Here is a 26,737-nt window from a genome sequence, read left to right on the forward strand (position 1 = left end):
CTTTGCTGCCCACCACGTAGCCCCGCAGCCTATAGCAACCTGTTTGTGCACGGTGACCACCCGTTGCATGCACTATACAGGGTCCATCGTGCTTCGATCCTTTTTTTCCCCCGGGTGATTTGGTCGCAGGCATTTTTTCAACACAAGCATTTGCTATCCGGCCAATTGCCTGGTTAAGCATTAGCGTTTTTTTAAAAACAAAGTTTTTCACTATAAATCCTTTATATGCGTGGCGGCTAGAGTCCTCTCGTCCTCGGAGAGGCTTGTTGTGAACTATTGCCTATAGCCGACTGACAAGAAAACCGAGTCGGTCCGTTTTGTGCCGCAGTCTGGTAATGGTTGTTCGCTGGCTGTGAGGTTTCACACTCGGGTTAACAAAAAACAACCGAGACGGCCATCGCTTCGCGTGCTTAGAGCAAATATTGTCAGTGTCTTTTGTTTGCATTCTGACCACAAGTATTGTGGTTAATGCGCACGTGATTCCTTGTAAAAGGTTTCAGTTTGGTGTATTAACGTCTCAACACCTGTTTTGTTTCTAGAAAAAAGGAGAAAACCTAATCTCATGCTTAGAGCTGTACCGCAGCAACTGTCTGAAACACTCTTGCTTCTGACATTAGATGCCCATCGGAACTGTGCACTTTTAAATCTAAGTTGAAAACGCATTTATTTAGGACAGCTTTTTGTGTATAGTCTGTTGTGCTTCACTCGCACCTCGGATTAACACGGTTGACTATGTACGATGCGAAAGAGGTCCAATATACATTCAGTACATACATGAAGAGGTTAGTTAGTGTGCAGCCCTTCATGTGCCAGGAGTGGTGACGGAGTGTGGAAGGTTCTCAAGTCTGTTTATTTTTGAACCAGGGCACTACCCTCCCCTGAAAGTTGTATCATCATCACTAGCAACTGCCATGATCTATCCACTGCCGAATGAAGGCCTCTTCAATTCTCCACAATCTCTCATGATCCTGAGATACAGTAAACCATGGAGCTTCTGAACACAAGCCTACTTTATTGCCCTTTCTCCGTAGTGGATGCACTCTTGGGCAAGTTTCCCTCCATTAGCAGCCACTCCGTAATTAGTCTTGACCACTGTCCATTATCCCTTCTAGCAACATGTCCTTCCCAAGCCACCAGGGGCGGTTTCTTCATTAGGGCGATTGGGCGACGCACCACCAATGTCATTCAACCACAGAGTCACGCTAGCCGTCACTGTCAGCCTCTGGATATAGTCCAATCAGCGTCATGTCACGTTCTGTGGAGTACCGCCTCTTTTTGGGCGATTTCACTCCGGCTGAGAATCGCCCCGAGTGGCCCCATAGACTTACATTCAAAGATGTTTTTTTTTCGAACGGGGGCGCTGCAATGCATTCTCTATGGCTTCCGGGAGGGCTCGCCCTAACGTGCTTACGTCATCATACGTGCTAACGTCATCATACGTAAGCACGTTTCATCCAACAATATAATTTGTCGCTACCTAATGGAATCTTTAATAAAAGAAACTTGAGTGGATTGTATATTAATAGTGAGTATAGAAACAAACAAGATGTATTGTAAGAGTCACTTTATTTTTCATTAATATTAAAGAAGTGAAGTTGCCTTTACATGCTTAAGCTGTTAATTTATCCATTGCATGGGTGGACCTTATCCTTATCAATCATCCAGACATTTGCCCCCCCTGAGAGATGTTGCAGGAGCCGCCACTGCAAGCCACTTATATTTCACAACTCCCAAAATGATCTACGTTATCTGCGTGTGTTCTCTCATCCATGTGTTTACTGATGACGCAGTCGCTAGAACAACCAATGTGCATAAACTGCAGGAAACTATTTAGGAATCTAAAAAGGAAGGTTAAGGAAGCTGCCCTCCTTTAACAGGGTTCCCACACAATTCATAACGTAAACACACACCTGGTAGGGACACAAATAGAGTACGCCATTATAACTATTCTATATTTTTTTAACGAGGAAAAAAAACAGTGATGGCGATGGAATGGAACAAAGCCACTAGGATGCTGACAGGGTTGGTTTGTCGATGTCAAAGGCCGCTCTGAAAGCTTCTGAAGTGCTATAGGGTGAGCGGCAACTGGCGATAGTACACACTAACCACACGTGTGTCGATGATGGAAAGCCTGCTCTAATCTAGCCAAACAAAGCCCCTAAGTATCATTGACAAAATACCAACCTGGGCTAGGCTGCAGCCTTAATTAATATATTGTGCCTTGTGATAGGTTTTTACCCTTTCAACTGGTACAAAAACTGACACCTTTATACAAGGCATCATGTTTGCAATAACCACAACACAAGAAGTCAAAATGCTTGACACATTTATACAAGGCATCATGTTTGCAATAACCACAACACAAGCAGTCAAAATGCAAACATTTTAACACCAGTCTTTGTACCAGTTGAAAGGGTACAAACCTATCACTATATTTTGCCACTGGTAAAGGAGGTCTCATAGAGTATATTGTGCCTTGTTGACACAATCATGCTGGCTCCATGTTAGCACCAGGCCAGACCAAAGAACATGGGTCCCCAAAATCTCGCTCAGACCGAACCCATCCTGTTTGGTGTTAGGTGAAGGCCTCTCCAAGCTGTCACTTTAACTAACAAAAGAGACCGCGGTAAACCTCATTTGCAAGCATCACCTTGAGCATTAGTCTGCCAGCAAGAGCTGCTGATTGTTATGTATACCCTCATTGAGTAAATTGCTGTTATTTTGTTTTTTTTGGCCAGTTTTGACCCTCACGCCGTCACACAAACGCCTATTCTCTTTCAAATCTTTAACGTCGACTTTAAAGCAGAATGCTTGGTCACTACACCCGCAGTAAATAACAATGACATCCGCCGTATTCGGACAATGAACCTCGGCTAGATTCGGCAAAGCCACTTTCACTCGGGCCATATCACCAACTCAAAATTTGCATTTCTTGATAATTTAATTTTGAAAATGCAAATATATTGTTTTTTTTACTATTTATTTTAATTATACACTAATGTCACCTTCAGGAAGAGGCGGATTTATAAACTTCCCAGGGGAGAGAGGTGGAGGGGGGCAGACCCTGAAATGTCAAGATTTTAAAATAGGAATGTGAGAAAGAAGAAACGCAATAGACAACACAAACAAGATGAAAAAACCGAAACAATAAATAATCTAGTAATAGGGGTTAACCCTTTCAACTGGTAAAAAAACTGACACCTTTATACAAGGCATCATGTTTGCAATAACCACAACACAAGCAGTCAAAATGCAAACAAAAAGAAACAACTCTGATAATGATATGCACTGTCCTTGAAGTTGATTGGTCCACACCCGAGACAGCTTTTCTTAGAGCCTAGTCTCCATTGGTGTTGGACCAGATGACGCCAAAAGGCGTTATTGCAAACATGATGCCTTGTATAAAGGTGTCAGTTTTTGTACCAGTTGAAAGGGTAAAACCCTATTACTATATTTTGCCACTGGCAAAGGAGATGTCTCATAGAATAAATAATCTATTCATAAGTCGAATCGTAATACTGAATCGTGGCAATGTATCTCATCACAGCGGGGTGAATTGATGGAATGTAGCGTGAACAGATATGCGGATAACCAGTTATTACATTTTATATTCCGCTTGTTATCCCACGTTGAAATTGTTCTGAAAAAGAACGAAATGCAATTGATGCAGGCTAAATGTTCCTGCGCTTCTGTCCGGTAAATTCCCAAGCCATTGCTCGGTCTCCGGTGTCGAGAATCCACACATACAAGTGCAGGCGGAGGGTTACACAATCATCGTAACCCAGTGAGGTTGATAACGGTCAGCTCAACACAACCTTGTTTTTAGTCTTTTGATGATATATTTCACTCCATTCGCCACATTTTGCAAATATGTTTTTCCAAACCTGTACATTTGCATATAAATTGTATCAATGGCTCCAAAAAACCCACTCGACGATTGCAGCACACGCCACGTGGAGGCTGTGCATGTCTCGATTTAAAGCTTTCGTGACTGCAGGGATTCATCTTCTTGGTTCTTTCGGTAAAGTCACATAGAAGGGAAATATAAAATAATAAAACATAATAAAATTTCGATTTAAAGCTTTCGTGACTGCAGGGATTCATCTTCTTGGTTCTTTCGGTAAAATCACGTAGAATGGAAATAATAAAATAATAAAAACATAATAAAATAATTCTCACGACGTTTCGGCCACAACGCAAGCAGCCGTCCTCAGGTGGAGAACAGGTCTGTCATTCAGACTCTGTCTTCTCGACAGACTTGCTCTCCACCTGAGGACGGCTGCTTGCGTTGTGGCCGAAACGTCGTGAGAATTATTTCATTATGTTTTATTTTTATTATTTTATTATTTTCATTCTACGTGACTTTACCGAAAGAACCAAGAAGCTGTGCATGTCGTTGTATCCAGAGAATTCGTGGTGCGCGTGGTGTGTGTTCGTTAGCGTGCTGTGCTACGAACCCAGGCACAATGTGTAGATAATCACCACTGGGGAGACAAAGATAGCCGGGCGTGGTGCTAGCCACTCATCCCCTCGTGTGCCGTGCTGGCCTTCATCGGTGCTCGCAAACAGCACTTGCCTCAAAAGTATGTTAACGCTTACGGGAGATTGTGTCTTTGTAGGCATGGAGTGGGTGGCACAGTCGATATCAAACTGTTCTGTAAACCCGGCGACCTGAGTTCAAATTCGCAGCAATGGCTAACAGCGGCAGCTGGGCTTGGTGTTGACCACACCACCCCCTTGTGCACTACCGAGGCCTCGATATCTTAGTCAGCACAGAGATCCGAGTGGATTTGTTTTTTCTCATGGTAAGACGTTGATAGAAGGATCGGGGTGAATTTAGGACGAATTTTCTGTATATTTGTTTTTTTTTATCGAGAAATTGATTAATGGTTTGATTTTGAGTGGAAATCCAGCCACGTGTGCACTCAAAGTTTGGCCCTTGTCTCTCTGCTAAAAGGCTCGAGCAGTGATTGTCTCTGTTACTTTGAGAACATGTCAAAAGTGGATTTCGTATCATCTAAGTAGGCATTCTAATTGACTAGTTTACGTAGAGATGCCATGAAAACTAAAGATTCAGAACTACAGCTATTTTATTTACAAGCGGAAATTGCCAATTACGGTATAGTTGTCATTTAAATACATTTTAGCCTAATTTCCCTACCGAGCCTGGAAACCACTCCCTCCCCACCCACCTCCGCCCCCTCCCCATTCAAATGTGACAAGGCTCCCACAACGGAATAATGGGCACCACTCTCAAATTAATCACGTAATTTTCATTTGCTACGCAGGGCTAATTGGATGCAATTACTTTTTGTTTAATGCTCTCACACAGACAGGCGCGTGTGTGTGCGCGCGCGTGTGTGTGTGTGGGGAGCGGTAGTGTAGCGGTTAGCGCTACGTTGCGGTACGAACTTGGAGACCCGGGTTCGATTCCCGCTCACGGCCAACACCATTGACGATTATCTGAACCGGTCATGAGCCTCCCCTAGGTCGACTCAGCCTCAAATGAGTACCTGGTGCGGTGTGTAAACATCGCCACTGGGGAGACGAAGGCGGTCGGGCGTAGTGCTGGCCACCCACCCCCTCGTGTACCGTTCCGGCCTTCATAGGTGCTCGCTGACAACACTTGCCCCCTACAGTCTGTTGAGGCTATGCAGGGGATCTTTGTCTTTGTGTGCCCTATTTTCACGTTTGTGCCAAGTGTGTGTTGAAGGGTTAATGCGCAGCCCTGCAACGTCTCTCTCACGTCACCCCTGGCAGAAGAGAGCCCCCCCCCCTCCTCTAGAATGTATTTTCGTCTGCTCTCCCACCCTGGACAGATGTCTTTGAAGAGGTGGGCTGCTCCAAGACTTTCCCCCTCACTTGTATATTGCTTACACTGTTTACGCAACTATTCCAAACTCACAACTGACATCTTCTGCGCAGATGTCCATTTGATGGAAGAATGCGCATTCTCACCAATTGTCGTTGCATCACTTGCGATCCGACACACGTGACTACTAAAACAAACAGATACAACACCTGGCACGTTACGGAATGGCCAAGGAGGTATCCACATTGGTTTATGAAACAATGTAAAAATTATACTCTTGGTTCTTTCGGTAAAGTCACGTAGGTATAAAATAAAATAAATCACGACGTTTCGATCGCAACACAAGCAATCATCATCAGGTAGGAAACCACAGCAATAATTTTTTTTTGCTGAAGTGGGAGAGAGAATTTCCAACTGCGTGAACAATTGTGGTCATCCACATGATGTTTTTTTTAAATAACATAAGCACAGTCCTTTAGGCAGAGCTCAGCAATATATATGTACTATATATCAAAATAAAGTCAAGGTGTGTGAAACAACGGATTGTGCTGATACTGACGTTTGGCTCTGAGTGCTAGAGTATGAAAAAATCTGACGAATAAAAAAAAATTGGAAATGGCAGGACACGAGCAGGCGAGGAAGAATTCCAAAAGTGCTTCGACTACAGAGAGCAATAACTGCAGCAATAAGCGAATGCCCGGTACAATAGGGGACACCTTGATAGTTCCAAGAGGCATGATGACGCCGGTGGTTTGGGACACGTGGTTCTAGAATGGATCGGGAGAGAATACCAAATGTGACGTTGTACGTGCACACGTAAGCAAAAAACAAGTCGAGGATGCGCAAAGAAGAACCGTATAGGCTCGGTGAAGAACCGATCGCGAACAAAACGGGCAATGAGTCAAGGACGCCGTGGTAGCTGCTGCGAGGTGACGAGGTCTCTCTCGTTCAGCCCCGGTCGTCTCTACAAGAAGATCGAAGGACACTGAAGGATGTTTTAAGAAGCAAATACAAACAAGTCGACACGTTCTAAGTCTTCCACTGCCACTCGACGTTAGGTAAGCAATAAAAACATCTTCTTGGTTCTTTCGGTAAAGTCACGTAGAAGGGAAATAATAAAATAATAAAAATAAAACATAATAAAATAATTCTCACGACGTTTCGGCAACAACGCAAGCAGCCGTCCTCAGGTGAAAAACAGGTCACCTGAGGACGGCTGCTTGCGTTGTGGCCGAAACGTCGTGAGAATTGTATTTTATTATGTTTTATTTTTATTATTTTATTATTTCCATTCTACGTGACTTTACCGAAAGAACCAAGAAGATGAATCCCTGCAGTCACGAAAGCTTTAAATCGAGACATGCAATAAAAACATGTTTTTATCCCGATTTACATTCTCCCCATTGACGTGTCACACGGGCCAACCCTCTCACCCCGGGACAAGCGAGACTCGACTGTGTTTGCGACGACGTGGTCAGTCACGTCTTGCTTGTGCCGTCATGGGGCGTTTTTTGTTGTTGTAAGGACACTGATCACAGACCCAAGTGCAGCGCGAGTGGACCATGCAACCACGTTGGCACTGTCCACGAGCAGGACATTGTTTGCCAACATTGAGAGCAAATGAATTGCCCATAGCATCTTTGCAATACCATCCATTAGCTAATATAGATCAACCTGCATTGTGTCAACTCCAGAATTGCATGGCGATTAAATAAAGAGACACCGTGACTCGAGGGATCCCAGGTTGGACGTACAGACTGTTGGGGCAATTGCTGTTAGTGAGTGCCTATGAAGGCGTGACGTTCACAACGCACGGGCGCACGATGAACACTGGCCACGCCCGGTGCGTAAAAGTGCAGTGTCTCAATCCGACTGCACCTCAAGAACTACATTAGGAATATATGGAGTGCTCTTGCAAATTAAATCTGTTAATCCGGAAGCATTTTTAAGCAGGCCTGACACCACGGGACGAGACCCATAAAGTTTGAAACTGGTCCAGAGTTTATATGTGTGTATGTTGAACTACTTTTGCACCGTATGTAGCCAAACCGTGCTAATCAGCGGCGCGGGGGGGAAGAACAACAAACTAAACACACACATAAACAGTTCTAAAGAAATTCGATTTCTTAAAAGTCAATGGGTCCAGTGGCTTCCTAATATCGGAAAGAGCATTGCAGACGGCCGGAGAAGCGCGGCTGAAAGAGCTCGAAGCGGTGGCCGTCTTTGTTGGATGCCCTGCTGAGCAAGTGCAGTAAGTAAATCTGAATCAGAATTTGTTATTTAGACTGCAGGAGGAGGAATCCGATGAGCTATGAAGCTCTTTTCCACGGATGTCCAAGCGTGGGCGGGTCCGCAAGTGACAACAGCAAACAATACAGAAACAACGATAGGCGTGCAAAGTTAGAGGAAATGGTAAGCACGTCACAAACTATAAATAAATAATTCATACATCCATTATATAAGTCCGATTTAAATAAGAGACACCATCACTCGACATGGGTTTAGGAAGCCATTATAGCTTGAGGGATTAAAACACGCTGTATACGTGGAGACACGGAACGGAGTTGTGCTTGTATTTGTTTTCAGATTATGGTTGAAATGGGGTGGGGGAGTTCAAGGCAGGCGAGGTGAGGGTGGAGGAGAGAGGGCGCGAGCAAGGCCCTGGCACAGCCACGCGGGGGACAAAGCAGCAGCAGCAACGTCACCACCTCTAAATTTCGATTTAAAGCTTTCGTGACTGCAGGGATTCATCTTCTTGGTTCTTTCGGTAAAGTCACGTAGAAGGGAAGTAATAAAATAATAAAAATAAAACATAATAAAATAATTCTCACGACGTTTCGGCCACAACGCAAGCAGCCGTCCTCAGGTGAAAATATTTGCTCCAAGCATGGTGCTGTTTCATTCAGACGCTGTCGCCTCGACAGACCTGGTTTTCACCTGAGGACGGCTGCTTGCGTTGTGGCCGAAACGTCGTGAGAATTATTTTATTATGTTTTATTTTTATTATTTTATTACTTCCCTTCTACGTCACCACCTCTCTCATCCCACCGTGCAGATGGAACCGAGGCCAGTGTCAGCTTCTTCGTGATCATCAGACAATCTCTATCCACGGCCTCTCCACAATGTGACAAGGCGTACGGTTGTTGTGCTATTTCAGTGATTTGTTGACCTGTCCTATGCTCTGCACTCCTATCGTGTGTCTGTACTGTTTGTCGCTGTGACGTTCTGACCTGTGCACTGGACATCTGCGAAAAAGAGCTTTATAGCTCATCGGATTCCTCCTCCAGTATAAATATTCAGATTCTGAGTGCTAGATTGCAAACGATGCATCGACGAAATATCGATCCCTACGCTCCCGGTGCACGCACCGAGTAATCGGCAATGTATGTGAGGGCCGCTTATTCACATGCTTTGCAAATCACGTGCGAATGACGAGTTAATAGCGCTGCATTTAAGCTAACGGAGTGAACAAAGCTGTACAAGCGAGACAGAGAGAGCAAGAAACAAAGCAAACGAGAAGGTGAAAACGAGACGAGAAAGGTCCATTCTTGAATCTGATCACAGCCCTGGATTGTGACAGTCCATCAAACTGCTTAAGCGAGGTGGGTGCGGGAGGCATCGTTTTCATCCTTACAGAATCGCATTCATCAACGTGTAATTCACCCAACTTTCAGATTCGTTCTCAAGGTCAGTCTAAGACAAGTGCATTTTTTTATGAACTGTAATCTGATGAGATCTTCCCATCAGCGCCCAGCCCTGTTCGAGTGGGTTTTTTTTCCTCATTGTGTACGCCGCTGCGCGCTAATTTGACATCAGGGCTTCTCTCCGTCTGCTGCTCCGGAGAAATGACCAACCCAGCCGAGTCGCTCTCTTGAAGTCATTTCCCTAAGTGGTGCACGTTTCCACTTATTGCAATGGACACACGGTCCTGCACCTTGACTGTGGAGAGAGAGAAAGAGCGAAGCACACGGAAACCTGAAGAAGAAAAAACACCATTGGAACCCCATTTTTTTTTCTTCTGGCAAATGAGGTTCCAATGGTGTAAATGTTTACCCCGAGCTCTCATACTCTGATGGAGCATTGTCTTTGAGTTGGGCGCCTTTTGGCGTCATCTGGTCCAACACCTTGTGAGACTAGGCTCTAAGGAAAGCTGTCTTGGGTGTGGGCCAATCAACTTCAAGGACAGTGCATACATTATCAGAGTTGTGTTTTTTGTTTGCATTATGACTGCAGGTATTGTGGTCTATGCAAACATGACTCCTTGTAAAAAAAGATGTCAGTTTTGTTGCCAGATAAAAGGGTAAAAAAACAATTATCAAGACAAAACACGTTTAAGGTTTGTTTTCGCGGTCGTGCTGTACATCATCGGAGTGGTTATACAGGAGCGGCGGTTGCGCTGCTACGGATCTATGATGTGTTTCTGCACGATCCAGCGCGTTGTTGTTCGGCGTGACGTTTCACTTCCAAAATCAGGAACCGATTCCTTTATCTGAAGAAGCTCGCAGCTCGTGGGAGTCAAGCGTCACGCAGGATGCCGAACAGCCACGCGGCAGCAACCGCCCGCCCACCCCCCCCCCCCCGACAACGCATTTAGTTATTCTTCTCCTCAACAGGCCACTCAATCTCCACGCCCGGCAATCTGACGACTGATATATTACACGGCAATAAGAGGGGAAGAGGGCAAGTAGGCTAAGCGATCTTGTCGGAGGCTTTATTCCAGTGGCTGTCGACGACGCCGCATTTCATACGCGCATACGCAACGTACAATTTAGACGTTACTCATTCTGCTACGTGGGCACTGTATGACGTGACAGCTTAAACAAGCGCACGGTACCCCGTGTGGCTATCATAGGGTGCTTCGCGCCGTGTGCATGTTTCAATAGCCTCGTTTTGCGTGACAATTTGATAAACACCATGAAATCGAAATTCACCAAAAAAAAATCGTTGGAGGGCCGACGCAATGGGCTGTAGCGACATGCGTGCAAAGAACCCAGTGGCTTGTGATGCCAATTCCACGGACAGAACCGGCCCTAGACCTTTGGGAGCCCTAAGCAAAATTGGGTTGGAGGCCCCTTTGATGTATGATTTTTTTCACCCACTAGCTAGCAGTGACTCTAGGGGGCCCTCTGCTAGCCACGGGGCCCTTTGCAATTGCAAGGGTCGCTTAGTGGCTGGGCCGGCTCTGTCCACGGATATCAAGGGGGATCTGGTTGTCTCCTTCAACACTGACTAGCGTGGTGAAGTATTGCCAAACAACCCCCATGACTGTCATCATCGAGAGGCCTTCATTACGGTAGTAGCAAAAAAAAAAGTCTAGCAAGATCAATGCTTGTTTTTATTTTTTCAATCGGATTATTCTCAAAACTCTGACCAGCCCTGACACAGACTGACCATGTGTTTGTGTGTGTAACCTTCTCTCCAAACAGAGCTGCCACAGCAGGATAGGGTTTCCAACTATTTAAAAAGTAATCTGATCATAAACAGACACACACACACGCGCGCGCGCTCCCATCAAAACACCTGCAGAAAATTGCCATCTGTCCAAAAGCTTCGGCAGTGACAGCACAAACCACTTCAGCGATCCCTCGAGACTTACAGCTTGCTACATTGTAAATGTCAAACACGAATCATCATTATTAGTATCATAATTTTTTATGTTCCCATAGCTTTTGGCGCACACGAAGAAAAGCACCCACAATCGCCACGGTAATTCGGTGCGCGCCTTTCAACCGGAGCGGCAAACGCATCAGGACGATTAGAATGCGAGGTGGCTGACACGCGGGGAGGCATATGCTGCCCCCCCCCCCCCCGTCGGTACGGAGGCGTCTCTTTGATCCCAGAGGACGATCGTGGGAGACAGCGGTCCGTAGTGCAAAGGACGTTCGGCCGCTGTCGCCACGCGCGCGGTGTCGTGCAGGAGCAGTGTGGCCACCGCTCCGTAGCGTCGGGGGAAGGGGGTGGGGGCACTGTAGGGGGCTGAGCACCCCCCCCCCCCCATAGCTAGAGGCTCAGGACACCCCTTCTTAATTATTATCGTCTAGTCAAACGCTTTCACGAGTTTGGCAAACACCCATAAACCGTGACAAAAATGTTGAGCGTTTAACATTCGTCTAAAGTTTGTTGAACATTTATTGTCACGTTCCCTTCATTTTGTGTTGTATGCCCTCCTTTAAACAAGGTCACCACCATAGAGCGGCATGCAGCAATGACAATAGTATTCGATGCGCTGGCTACTCGGAACAGCAACAATGGTTGACTTCTAAATTAATAATCATCATCAGTACCTTGAACCGTGGGGTTATGGGGCCACCAGAAAATCTCTCCACCTCCCGCGGTCTTTTTCGATCTGTGCAAAGTCTACCTCCGATCCCCCTATCGAGAACGCTTTGTTCTTCATCCAGCACCACCTTGGTCGACCTGCCTTCCTCGTCCCTTGATGCTCATTATGTGCACGCCAGAGTGAGGAAGGGCTGTGTCAATCCTCGAACCAGGTTCAGAAATGTCAACCTTCTGGTTGCAGCCGGAGTGAGGCCCCAAACCCAGGCTTTTATCAATTGTCAGAGCTTCTTGCAGAGTTTCACCATACAAAAAGCAGCGTTGGCATCTTTGCAAGATAGAAGAATGGATCTCAATTACTGCCCTGTCAAGAAAGCCAGCTGTCTACATAACAAACACCCAATACTTTTGGGTATGTGATCATAAACCACGCGCAACTTCGTAAAATGTAGGGCCCTTCTTTACGAACGCCCTTCCTTAGCAGATACATTGTCGTGGTTTCTTCGCGGTTGTGTTGCGACCGTGTGTGTGTGTGGCAGATACATTCTCTAGTAAAATTAAGACGCATTGAAGAGTAATCATTTGTTTTGTCTTTCTCTGTGAGCAATCACAAGAAGGTCAAATGATCCTGGCTCCAATACCATCCCTCCCCTGGGGTATGTGAATCCTATTTCACGGTGGTTACAAACAAAAATAAAAACTGCTCCATAGCCAGGAGCGCTGTTTCGAACGACAAATCGGCTCCAAGGCCGGTGACACTCCACCCGGGGAAAACAACCGGGCGCATGACACTAAAAGGTAAAGGTGCAGCCCTGCAATTGCCTGATCGCCACAACTGGCGGAAGCGTTGCCACTAGAAGGAGCTCTATAGAACCGCTTTAGAGGGTATTTGGCCTACTCTTCCGCACTGGCTATACGTACACGACCTGCCAATCAACGAATCGTAGCGTACCCATTTATACTGCTTGGTAGACAGAAGCAGTGGGGGGAGAGGAGAGGAGGGGGGGTGTTTAAGAAACTCATACCAGTGGTTCAACTGCTACTCCAGGAAATCAAAACAGGCCGGCGACCTTTGCACTGCAAGTCCAATGTGTCGACCGCTACACGTAACCAGGCTAACCTGCCGATGCCAAGTTACAGCACAGCCAACCCCCACCACCTCAGTGCCGCCACAAATTCTCCTCCGAGTCAAATAGAGAGGCGCCCCTGCTCGCCGTTACTCCCCATCGGACGCGTCCTGATTGAGTCCTCGAGGGCTGCCGATGCTGCGCCATTAGCTCCCATCAGAGCCGTCGGCGGACGAGCCGGCGGAGCGATACATCACCGCACGCCTCGGCTGCACCCCAAACACCGCTGGGACTTGCTCCCCCCCCCCTCTCCCAATTGACACTGCTTGGCTTTAACTGCCGAGTCGATCGTTGAGGAGGGTAGGTGCCCGAGCACGGCGGGCGAGTGTTTTACTGGCCGCAAATTATTTCACCTCGGGACAATTAACCTTCCGCCATCTCCCCACCCCCACCCCGTCATCAGTTTGTGGAAGTCCACTAAAATCCCACTTAAAGTCCACAAAAATCCCACTAAAAGTACACTAAAATCCCACTAAAAGTTCACTAAAATCCCACTAAAATCCCACAAAAACTCGCTGCTCGCTGCCCACCCGCACTGCACTGCCCCCCCTCCACGAGGAGCTTCGTTAATGCCTCCACCTCGTCCGGTGCCATGTCCCCTTCGCCCTCGAGACTTCTGCCGCTGTCACTCTCATCCTGAAAAATGCCACACTGGACCCTAACGTCACCGCAAATCACTCTCCTATCTCAAACCTCCTTTTCTTTGTAAAAGTCCTCAAAGTGGTTATCTTCTGCCACCTCTCCAAACTCGTCTCTCTCTCTCTCTCCATGGTCTCCATGACCTGTTGCAATCTGGTTTATACCAAGGACTTTCTACAGACACCACTCTACTACATTTTGGTAAACGACCTTATTTTTGCTTAAAAATTTAAGATATTATTTTTGGTGATGCTGTATTTGCAGCGGTGCATAAGTTCACATCACAAAATATCAACACATTTCACAATACCACTGCCTTAAATATATAATAGGTGACGTTTTGGGCAATGGTCCTTCTTTATAGCAAACAGAGAAAATATATATATTGATATATTTGCTATGAACAGGGTTATTGCCAAAAACGTTACTTATGATATAGATTGTTTTACTTTTAAGGCCAGTGTTATTGTCCCATGTGTTGAGTTTTTGTGTATTATCCCTTCAGACCATGAATCTCTCTTACTCTTAGTTATCCGAGACCTTTCCCTACTTTCAACGCAGATCTCCTCCTTGAGCATCTCTCTAACTATGTAGACATCTCTTCTGATTTCCACTCTGACCTCTCAAACTGCTCATTCTACATTTCCATACAAGCACTTTCCTCCTCTCATAAACCTCTGTGCGATGACATCCCACAAGGCTCACCCACGCTCTGCCTGCCACTCTCCTCAATATATGTCCTCCTCCTTGGCAGAATTACCCGGAGTTGTAATGTTAACGATCACTTTTATGCTGATGCCACACAGTTGCGTATCTTCATTCAACCTCGCCTCACTGTGCACTCTCACGTCTATCCCTGACACAGCCTTATATTAGATTGGTTTTCTAACTCCCTCTGGATAAACTGTGCCAAGACGGGAGCGATCCTTTCTACGCATAAAATGAACACATGAGCACCCTTTTCTCAGGACAACCGTGCTCCACTGTGTTGTACAGCATCTTATTGTACAGGGTGCCATGGTGGTGAGCTGCTAACTACCTCACCTGGTATTCAGGATGTTGTGGGTTCGATCCCGACCCTGACATCAGCTGTATATTTGAAGTTTACACGTCTCTCTCCTCGTAGTCGTGTGTTTCGAGAATTTGGCTGCTCTACATTTCCACATTAATGAGCCACTTCGTTGGGCTACACTGGTCAACACACTTTTTCTGGCATAAGGTATTCCAACGGTTTTAAGGTAATCTTGGGGTGCTGATTCCAAATCTGGCATCACATCAGGTTTTTGAGATATCAAATATTGCATTTTCAATAAAAACTGCGGAAGAAAAATATTACATAAATGTGGATATCTACATAAAATGATATTATAAACACACTATCCTAAAAATACAGCACCATATTTTAACACTAAAGCAGTCACTGTCTCGCAAAAACTTGCAATCATAAGTGACAGAGTTAATTTCGGGTAGAATCAATGAAAATGGGGTATGATAGAGCAAATCTGAGATCAGATTTGGAATCAGCACCCAGAAATTAGTCTAAAAAAGCTGCAAAAGTCCAGGCCAGAAAAAAATGTTTTTTTTTGTTGACTATAATTTGGGGCCAGGTCGCTTCTGAAAAAGAGCCTAATAGTTCAGTGGGGCCTTACGTGGTAAAAAAAAAGTTTTTTTTATAATTAGTATCTTCAAATGCACTCGCATTTATATGCCCATCAAATCCAAATTGTCCTGGCATTCTATTGAGAGTTCTCAGATTCATCGGCTGTGACCAGGCCAAGACTCTACACACTGCATGTAGGATCACTTACACATTCAAATTGTTAGGTAAATAATAAGAGAAACCAATACTCTTTCCCGCCCAGGTCAATATGCGGTCCCCAATAGATTGAAATATATACATCATGTTGACAGCCAGTAACGCTGCCATAAAGAAGAGCATGCAGTGATGTCCCACAGAGATAATCCTCGAGAGGGGACATTACAAACTGCTGTGATCTTCTCAAAACACACGCCCACACATAAGAGAGAACAGATCCCCATTTAGACGGACGGGGACAGCGCTGATAGTGAGCACCCACAAAGACTGATTCTGCACACGAGGGAACTGAGTGACCAGCACCAAACATAGCCACAATTATCTGTTCACGTTTACACTGCACCGGATACTAATTTAAGGCTGAAATGACCTAAGGAAAGGTCAGTACAGCTTCAGGGTTCGCATACCACTGCCCATTTATGTTATCCATGGGCAGGAATCAAATCCCGGTCAACGTGATATGTAGCATTGTGCACGAACCATTGAACCGCTACTCCGCATTACAAATATACAAAGATGTCTCGTGCAGGGGTCAGCGACCTGCGACTTCGCGGGTGCACGCGGCTCTTTAAGGACTGCTTTGTCACGTGGTTTATTAGGGAGGACCATCGTATTGTAAGCACAGTGCATTGCGGCTCTTGAAACTATCGAGTGTGGTGTTTTTACCGAACTCGAACACAAAAAAGTGATTTTCTGCTGATTTTGGTTGCCAACCGCTGCTCTCGAGTCTGTCTGTAACAGACTGGTGGTCCAAGTGCTGTTGGTGAGCATCAACGAAGGCCAGCGTGTCACTTGAGGTGGTGGCGGTGTTGCCAGCAGCACCTTTGTGTCTCGTATGCTGATGTTTCAACACGTCGACCTACGGGGGAAGCCGATCACCAGTTTGGATATTCGCCAGCGAAGCGGTCCATGGCCAGAAATGAAAGTCAGGATGCCAGATTCATAGCGCAGTACACGAATCACTGTCACCTCTAAGAGGCTGCCTTTCCATAACACACCCACAAAGACGAAGATCCCACGTACAGCCTCTCGCAGACTGTTAGCGACTACCACACACTCACTTACGACCGTGTAAGTTGCACTATTTCTCCAAACGTCTAAATAAGTAACCATTAATGTACTGGTTGGACGGAGCTTCGCATTAATTCGCCTTTTACGCATTGGGTGGTAAGTCGTACAATTGGCCACGTGTTTCAGAGCTGCGTCGCTCGCCCCCGCCGAAGGGTGAGCGCGGAAACCCACAAGCGTGCCGATCCACGAGGCCTGCGGTGCATTTGCAGTGCGCTTGGGATCATTGCGGCTTTCTCAGCCCACGGTTGGCAGATCCCACCACCACCACCACCGCTACAGGGCCCATAAAATTGTCTCATATGTTAATGGTGCTCCGGGGCATGGAGTTATGAGCTCGTCGAGCTATGTGATCCCGCATGCGGCCAGTTGCCAAGTGCTCGAGAGAACAAACTCGTGCTCCTTAATTACGGATCGTCTCCTCTTGTATGCCTCGGTGAGTTTTCATCGCACGGACTATGTCCGAATGAACAAATGGCATTTTATTCTTTGGTTCTTTCGGTTAAGTCACGTATAAAGATACAATAATAAATTAAATAATAGCATACTACGACGTTTCGACTGCATGTTATCATTGACATGCTAATTTTTTCTCTGCCCCCTCCCTCTCTCCGCCCCCGCCCCCTCTCTATATTTAAGGCCTCGTCACAGAAACGACCTCTCTCTTTCTGCCGATACGTGTTCTCTCTCTGTGTGTCTTGGTGATGTCTGTCTGCTTCTGTGTCTGTCTATAGTTTTCTGGTTAGATTTTTGTTGCTATTTCTTTCTTTTATGCCTGATGATGTTTGCTTGTGTTGCAGTCGAAACGTCGTAGTATGCTATTATTTAATTTATTATTTTATCTTTATACGTGACTTAACCGAAAGAACCAAAGAATAATTCCTGCAGTCACGAAAGCTCCAAAATTGAGATTGGCATTTTATTTTTCTCGTTGAAAATGCGTGACGTGTCACATGATTCACAAGGAGTCTGCCCGCCTCGGGTTCATGCTACCAGCACGGCGCAAATCACTCACACCTAACAGACCGGCGGAGCGTTCTCGCTGATCCAGTGTTCTACTCTGCACCCACGCCAATTCACAGGAGAAGGAGGAGCAGGAGGAGCAGGCGAATTACGCAGATGGGGTGGTGGGGGGCTCACACATATTTGTTTTTCCAATTGCTCAACTTCCCAGACAGCAGAAAATAGCAGCAGATTAGCCCTCAGCAGATGGCGCGTGCAGGGTCCGGTGAGGCGGCTGCGAGGCTGTCGGCCCCCGCCGGCGTGATTGTGTGCCGGTAATGTTGCGTGACGGGGATGTGAAAATAAGCAACGAGGCTTATTTTTAGTTTCCTGTTCGCGGGGCGCTCCGGCCCGCAGCCTCGGAGACTCGTTCGCACGATTGGTTTGTTCCCTGACCTCATTATCTCCAGGCCACGCCAGAGCTAAGGAAATGAATAAATCGCCTCAATATATCGGGGAGGGGGCGGGTGGTTTCTGGTTAATGGGAATTACAGCGAAACTTAATGTTATTTCATCGCTGCCCGGGCATGGAGCGGCCATAGCCGGAGGCGTAGTTTGGATGTGGGCGCCGGTTCGCGGCATGGGCCCTGGTGCAAGAAAATAAATGGGGGTCTTCTGCGGTCCACCGTACCCCCCCCCCTCTCTCTTCGTGGCCCGTGTGTGTCCCTGTGCCATTACGCCACCTGCACCCTCGAGAGCGACGCCACTGGCTGAACCCCTTGGATCAGAGGTCGCAACCGGGTACCCGATACCCGTACCCTAACCGATACCCGGCTACCCGTACCCGGGTACGGGTAGCCGTTTGCGACCCTGGTGCGGCCGGGTACGGGTACGGGTAGGCCGTGAGTCACTGGTGAGTAACCGTTTGTCATTCATTTCCCAACGTTTTGTCTCTTCTCACAATTCAAGTTCCTAGAATCAACCCACCCGCGCCTGCAAAATGGCTTCATCCCAGAGGTCGCAATCAGGTACCCGATACCCGTACCCTAACCGATACCCGGCTGGGTACGGGTAGGGTACGGGTACCCGATTGCGACCCTGGTGCGGCCGGGTACGGGTACGGGTAGGCCGTGAGTCACTGGTGAGTAACCGTTTGTCATTCATTTCCCAACGTCTTGTCTCTTCTCACAATTCAAGTTCCTAGAATCAACCCACCCGCGCCTGCAAAATGGCTTCATCCCAGAGGTCGCAATCAGGTACCCGATACCCGTACCCTACCCGTACCCGGCCGGGTACGGGTAGGGTACGGGTACCCGATTGCGACCCTGGTGCGGCCGGGTACGGGTAAGGAATCAAAACCCGTTTGTGACCTCTGCCTTGGATCAGATGTCACCAGCCGGAGAGGCACTGCTTGCGAGCACCACTTTACACTCTGTAACTGTGCAGCGGTCCCACCACAGCAGCTTGCAAATCGTTGCGATGTTTGTTTTATAATGATATGTTTAAAAGTTGTTATCACGATGTAAATATGCGTCACGATTTTACACGTTCCCCACGACAGCAAGCAAAAGATTGTTGCAAGCACAGTCTGTTCGCGGCGAAATGCACATGAAGATGTGTGAGAAAGTTTTAATTGTTATTATTACTACTACCTATGGAGTGCATATTACCCACCGTGAAATATTAATCATAAACACGAACACGGATTTAAAGTGCGAGCAAAAGCCAAAGAGTGTGCAAAGGAGTTAAATTTAGAGACAGAAAGAGAAGAACGTGACTCAAGAGAACAAATGCATCTATTTATACGTTGTGTTGGGATGATGGCTGAAGGCCGAGACTGGTCATGGATTCGCGGCCAATGGAGCGAATGTAGACAACAGGGCGACCGGCGGAGGGACGGAGCGATGGGTTCGTCTCGTGGCCAGCAATGAGACTGATTGTGCTTTAACAGAATCACGAGGAATGACGATGGCCTTTAACCAGCAGTGGATAGACAATTTCGGACGATGATGATGATAATCCAGACGGTGGGGAATAACTTTTGTTGCTTGGCCTCACAGCAATGCAATCACTGCAGCACCACAGTATCTGTGCACAAATAGTTAACGTTTCTGGGGAAGGACAAATGAACACTCAAAACATAAAAAAACACAAGCTGATAGTTAATTTACAGCTTTAACTACTTGTTTTTTTTGTTCAATTTGGCCTCAACACATTATAGCAGCTCTAACTCAGCAGCTGTTGGGGTGCTTGGGTTATTGTTTAAACGCTCAGATAATTATCAATTATAATTGATGGAGATGACTCACTCCAGCAGCTATTGCGATTAACGACTTTGAGTGCAAAAAAGGTGAATCTTTACGTCTCTAATGTCCCAGTAAATCATCAAGAACTTTGAACAATAACACTGTGCCATCACACACTGCGGACTTTCCTTATATAATCGTCAAAGTGATTTCCGACACAAATGAGCACTGAGGCAATGGGCGTCTCCCACTTAAAGCACTGACCCAGTGGTGGAAATTCTGCGTTCCTATGGCAGGGATGATTATCTCCATAGGACAACCACAAAGGTGGCACTCATTGCATTGACCCCCAAAGGAGTGATAGGGTCGAGTCAATCCCCAACCAAAATGTCAACTCACACCTTCCGATTGCAAGACACTCGTTTTACAGATAAGCTACCTGGCGATTGGAAATAGAGGTCAACAGAATCTTTAAAATCCATGTTGTTTTCAAATGCCAAGGAATGATTGGAATAAGAAATGAGACATGACTTACTCAAATCATCGATTTAAATCAATTCTATACGGTTCAGATGCATCCATTGAATTCAACCGTATGCTTAAATCGCGATAACTTTCCACATATACGTTGTATTCTTCACAGCCATTACGATGTTTCCATATCACGTTTGCTCTTTGATCCATATGTTCCACTTTTTGTCTCTCATTGTTATTTCCCAAAGTAAACATTCACCTCTCCTAGTTCTTCACAGACTTGTCAACTTTTTTTGGAGCAGGACACGTCGCCAGGAGGCACGGTGGTCAGTGGTCGAGGCTATTGATCAGAGGATGTCCACCTCTCGCTATATCTCTTGCTAGCTTCTCCACTGCTAGCCTCTCGCCATATACACGCTGCTAGCCTCTCCACTGCTAGCATTCCGCTATATTCTCCTCTAGCTTCTCTACTGCTAGCCTCTCGCCATATACGCTGCTAGCCTCTCCACTGCTAGCATTCCGCTATATACTCCGCTAGCTTCTCTACTGCTAGCCTCTCGCCATATACGCTACTAGCTTCTCCACTGCTAGCATTCCGCTATATCCCTTGCTAACTTCTTTACTGCTAGCCTCTCGCCATATACGCTTCCGCTATATACTCCGCTAGCTTCTCTACTGCTAGTCTGCACACACTCACACTTAGGATTCCGCTAACTTATCTACTGCTAGTCTGCACACACTCACACTTAGGATTCCGCTAGCTTCTCTACTGCTAGCCTTTCTACCCTCGCCTCTCCAACCTCGCCCTTGCCTCCTGTGGGGGTTCAGCCATCACCGTTGGAGAGGGCGAGGTGTTGCGAGCGGGGCCTGGGACTTCTCTCGTCTTTCCTCTTGTCTTCACTCCGACCAACTCAACTCTCTCCTCACATGCTCCCGTGTTTATCCTCCTCATTAACTCCTCTCTAATGAAGCTGGCGACCTCCCGTCGTCTCACGCCCCGTGGCTTCCGCCGCTATCGCCTCAATCTCCCGTCAACCCGGCGCCTGTTCCGCGCCTGCATTTGCAGCCATCCAATCACTGCCTTGCATCTTAATTGGCCGTCTCCTTTCCTTTGCTTTCTCTCGCAGCACCTGTTTGCCCTGATGCGACCTCGCTGTCCGTAACGCGCACATGCGTGCACACCGTTTGCAAACCCCGTACGTTATTCCACTACACATATATTGAGTGCCACGATGGCGGGATGTTAACTACCTCGCCTGGTATACAGGAGGTCGTGGGTTCGATCCCGATCCCGATCCCGACCCTGACGCCTGCTGCATATTTGGAGTTCGTACGTTCTCCTCGTGGTCGTGTGGATTTTTTTACGAGTCCTCCACTTTATCCCTTCACATTTAGAAACACGCTTTGAGAGTATTTGGCTGCTACACATTTCCAAATGATAAGCTGCTTCGTTGAAATATCATTTTGACCCGGTCGCTTCTGAAAAAGAGATGCATAGCTCAGAAGGTCTTACCTGGTAAAATGTACAAAAAGTGTCGTATTTTTTATATTTAATACCATAGTGGGGAGATCATGGCTGATGATAACAAATATATGCAGTGGGTTCGTGTTAGCCCTTCAAACATGTTGACTCCAGCGAGTGGAGACCATGCCTGCACAGAACACTGCAATATTTCCAGTGTTTGCTCCAACATAGTTATTACTTCCACCAACACTCAATCCTAATGCGCCTTTCACAAGTGTCAAGGTGGCTGCGCCCACACCAGCCAGCCAGCCGGGGCAATGCGATAGAGTATCCATCAACAGTGACTCACAAACACGACGAACCAAAGCAGAGTTCAATTCTTATTTTAGGCACGGGAGAATTTACGGTGTTTGGCGGCGACACTGCCACACAGGGACCTACTCTTACAAATTACATCCACGACGTGTTTTTTTTAATTTCCACTGTACAGCCGATGGGGCGCTGTGGCAGTGAAACCCATGAAGTCGGTGGGCACCGGGAGCAGGATTCGAACTGCTGCCCCCCGTGCCAGCTGCCCCCTCGGCGGTGAGAATGCAGAGGGGTTCCGCTAACTGATCGAGATCCGACACCACAACATGGCGCACGGCCTCCCGTTGCCGTGGGCGCCATCGATGGAAGGCGAACGAAATGTGACAAGGACATGTATCGGGTAAGGGGTGCGGCGTACGGGAACAACACACACACACCACTAACCAACCGAACACTCTCCCTACCCATAGCTCTAATAGGGTAGCTAATCAGCCCATCACAATAGCTCTCTATCTTTAACCCCTAAATATAGCCTCTCGCCTTAAGCTATCCAATGAGCTCTAGATTTGAAGCTTTCGTGACTGCAAGGATTCATATTCTAAGGTTTTCGGTAAAGTCACGTAACATAACAAAAGGCTCAGTCCCATTTGCACGCACATTTACATCAGCTGCACCTAGTTTACACAACAAAGGCTCATTCCTAACAGCGTGCTTCAGCCGCACCGAACCTCACAAAAATAATATTCAGGGCCTGCCTTGGCTCCTCCCACCCTCAACCAGTATATATACAAGTGTAATAATCCTTCGGGAGACGGCTTTGGAATCAGTCCTCTTTATTTCCACTCCACAATACACTTCACTCACTCACTCTCCGTTGCTGGCAGACAACGGAGAGAGGACGGACTACGCACTAAGTCCCCACCGCGCACGTGGCACCCAGAGCCCCGGTCCGCGCGTGACCCTGCTCTTGTCAGTTTCAGTCTGCTCTCGATCGTTCTCTCTCACTCGCTCTTAATACCTTCGTCACGTGGTTCCCCCAGCCAATCGTTCATGGACAGCTTCGACCATTCTCGATGGTTCCCTGTCAATCCCGGGACCACGCCCCTCATCCGGCTCCCCATTAGCTGGGGCCCCGAATGGCTAGGCCAATCACTCCTGATGACCTGTCGTGATCACGCCTGGGCCATGGTCCCTATCTCAACCCTTATTGGCTACAAGCAGGACCGGCAAGCCAATCCCCACGTGAACCCTCTATGGCTGTTATTACACAAGGACTGTTTTCTTGGAATTTCTCTTACTTGATACAGCTATCGTGCTGTGACGGTTCCACCTGAAGACGAAAGCTTGTGTTGCCTCCGAAACGTCGTGATTTATATTTTTATTTTATTTTTATTTAACTTTTATTAATTTCAATTTTAAACATGTTTACCTACGTGACTTTACCGAAAACCTTAGAATATCCAATGAGCCCCTAAGATCAACCTACCCCTTACCCTAACCTTAGCAGCACCTTTGGTGAATCACCCTGGCAAGTTTTCCCATTTTGGTGACTTTTGGGCCTCGAATTTCATCCTGACGAAACAGTTTAATACCATTCGGGCAAAGCTGCCTCCTTGTTAGTGCCTAAGAAATCCAAGGCATAATTTTTCAAGAAGAGAAATAAATAAAAAGAACCTAAGAAAAACGGCCGCTCGTTGAGATGATCATCCGGCCATTGCATTATAATGTAATGGCAAAGTGGAGAGATCATGGCTGATGATGACGAAGTATATGTTAGTGGGTTCGTGTGAACCCTTCAGCCGCGTGACTCCAGCGAGTGGCCACCACGCCTGCACAGTACACAGCAACATTGACAGTGTAGGAGTGCAACGTAGTTATCACTTCCACCAACACTCAATCGTCATCAGTGCCGGATTATCCTAATAGTAAGCGTAGCATATGCTACGGGCCCCACGTTCAATGCTTTTAAGCTATCAATTCCACTTCAGTGATTCTGCACTTGCTCTATTACTATAGTCCTATACTGCCCTCAACTTTTATGAACGACTGGGTGTTAAAGGTTAACGATTTTTCGTATCATCTTGCTACATAGCAAATTAAAAAATACGATCACTTTACAATGCAAGTAAAACATGTCTTTTAAAATTAACGTGTGTTTTTTTTTAATTTAGGAGCCCCTTTACAAGATATGCTACAGGCCCCGCACTCGCTTCATCCGGCACTGATCCTAATGCCCCCCACCCCCATCCAGCCAGTGTCCCCACGGCGCCGTCACCCACCGTCCTTCTTGTAGAAGACGATCTCGGTCTTGAACTCGAGCTGCGCGTCCAGGGCGCGCTCCACCTGGCGCGCGAGCGGCGCCGCCGTCTCGACGCCGTGCAGGAAGCAGCACGAACAGCTGCGTTGCATCACCTCCGTGCGGCCGAAGCCCGTGAGCTCGCAGAAGCCGTCCGAGCAGTAGACGATGGGGAACCCCTGCGGCACCTGCGCGTTGCCCAGCACGAAGTTACTGTCTGCAGCCGCACACACACACACACACAAGCGCGCACAAAGACAAAGATCCCCCGTGTGGCCTTAACAGACTGTTGGGGATAAGTGCTGTCGGTTCAAGATCATTTATTAGGTATAGCCCTGTGAGCCATTCGGCTCTTGAATCGGGTGCAACAAACAAAAAACATGAACAAAAAACATCTTAAAGTGAATATGTAACTGAGTGCAAACAATAAATCCAAGAAAAGACAGCAAAATATTTCAGAAAAAAACACCGTACACCAACGCTGTGTGCAAAAATCCCAGTGGGATGCAAGTCAAACAACCTATGAAGAGCGAAACGGCACACGAGGGGGTGGGTGGCCAGCACCACGCCCGGCCGCCTTTGTCTCCCCAGTGGCGATGTTGACACACCGCAACAGATACTCATTTGAGGCTGAGTCGACCTAGGGGAGGTCCCTGACCGCTTCAGATAATCGTCGCTGGTGTTGGCCGTGAGCGGGAATCGAACCCGGGTCACCAAGTTCGTATCTCAACGCGCTAACCGCTACACCACCGCTCCCCACAGACACACGGTCACATGCACGCGGGCACACACGGGCGGCCGTGCGCGGGCAGACGGGAGGGGAGAGAGAGAGAGAGAGAGGTCAACGGTGGGAAACCAGTGGAGTGGCCAGAGCTGGATTTGATGTCGTATTGGGCAGGGGTCGCCAAACCAAAAATAACAAGGAGAGGCATTTTTTTTGTTCTAATTCGGCAAAACCAAAAAAAGCCAACCCCTCGATATTTCAAGAGCCGCAATGCACTGCGGTGGTGAATACGAGACGGGTGTGGGTCCTCTAATAAAGAACTGTCTCGAAGCGGCGCCTTCAGGAGGCACCACACGCGGGTGAGGACTGGCACGTGGCCCGACCCCTGATGTCGGATGTTCCGGAGCTGCGGCCCAGAGCCTTGGATCCACCAAATCCCAACAAATATGCGGAGCTGTATTGCACTAAAATTATATCTTACTCTTAGTTTTGTCGGTAAAGTCACGTAGGTAAAAAATGAAATTAAAATCAATATTTCTATTATTATTTTATTTGATTAATTTTCATTTCATTTTTTTACCTACGTGACTTTATCGAAAAAAATAAGAGTATGAATCCTTGCAGTCACGAAAGCTTCAAATCTAGAATTAAAATCATATCTGTCAAAGGATCGCGTACATATCCTCGTTTGTTTATATATCAGTAATATGGTCCACGTTTATCTGTGTAATGTTTAATGATTCTGTAGCTTCTTTTTTTTTCATTAATGCTGTGACAAATCTGGAGGTAATCTGATCAATCGAGCCAATATGCGCTGTAGACAATGTAATGTTTAACTTTGAATTATGTTTGCAATATTTTCGATTGTTCTTGTAATGCGTATGGTTGTTGTTTTGTTTTTGTTCTAATGTCTATTTACTTCGTTTGTATTTGTTTAGCTTTCGTCACTTTGGTGACCCAGGCCGCCCTTGCAAATGAAACTACCCTCGTCTCCCAAGTTCGCACAAGATGAACGTGCAACTACTACTACATCCACGACAACGACTGGCTACTCACTCGCCACTAAGCCTACTGTTTGTGCTCTTCTGTGCATTTAAAGGTCCCTTCATCAGCATAGACAGCATTTATGTCACCTTGTTGAAGGGAGAACAACACAGACTTAAAACTACCATAACATGATTGCATCCAAAATTGTGTGCACATCTCCGAGCCATATCTAAACACGTTAGGGATGTCTGGACACCCACAATGCCCACAGTCGCTGCTACCCTGGCAGGCTGCGGAACTCTCCTCGGGCCCATGGGCAGGAGCGGCCAAGGTTCTGGGTTACAAACTGTGGGCTGGTGGGAGGGGTGAAGAGGGGATTGGACAGGGTGTCCCATTTCATTCCTTGCACGAGGGCCCATTGCAATTACTCTATGGCAATGGTGGGGACAGGAGCAGCGAGAGGCAGCTGTCAACTGGCGTTTGTGCCATACGAGAAGTGGTTGATGATTGTACGAGCCATTGAAAAGTCGCCGGGAGGAAAGTCCTTCCCGTGACA

General features: G+C 47.0%; 1 protein-coding gene across 1 annotated transcript in view; it reads right to left on the reverse strand.

The window, feature by feature from the left end:
* The window catches only part of LOC144720977 (voltage-gated delayed rectifier potassium channel KCNH8-like), an 80,505-nt gene extending 55,818 nt beyond the window's left edge, over positions 1–24,687 (reverse strand). The window contains exon 1 of the mRNA XM_078598203.1: positions 24,454–24,687. Within this exon, the coding sequence (XP_078454329.1) occupies positions 24,454–24,583 (130 nt within the window). The 5' untranslated portion in view covers positions 24,584–24,687. The remainder of the gene's footprint in view (positions 1–24,453) is intronic.
* Between the last annotated feature and the right edge of the window lie 2,050 nt (positions 24,688–26,737).

Source organism: Lampetra planeri, chromosome 10 (genome assembly GCF_965212315.1).
Source record: "Lampetra planeri chromosome 10, kcLamPlan1.2.h2, whole genome shotgun sequence".
NCBI lineage: Eukaryota > Metazoa > Chordata > Hyperoartia > Petromyzontiformes > Petromyzontidae > Lampetra > Lampetra planeri.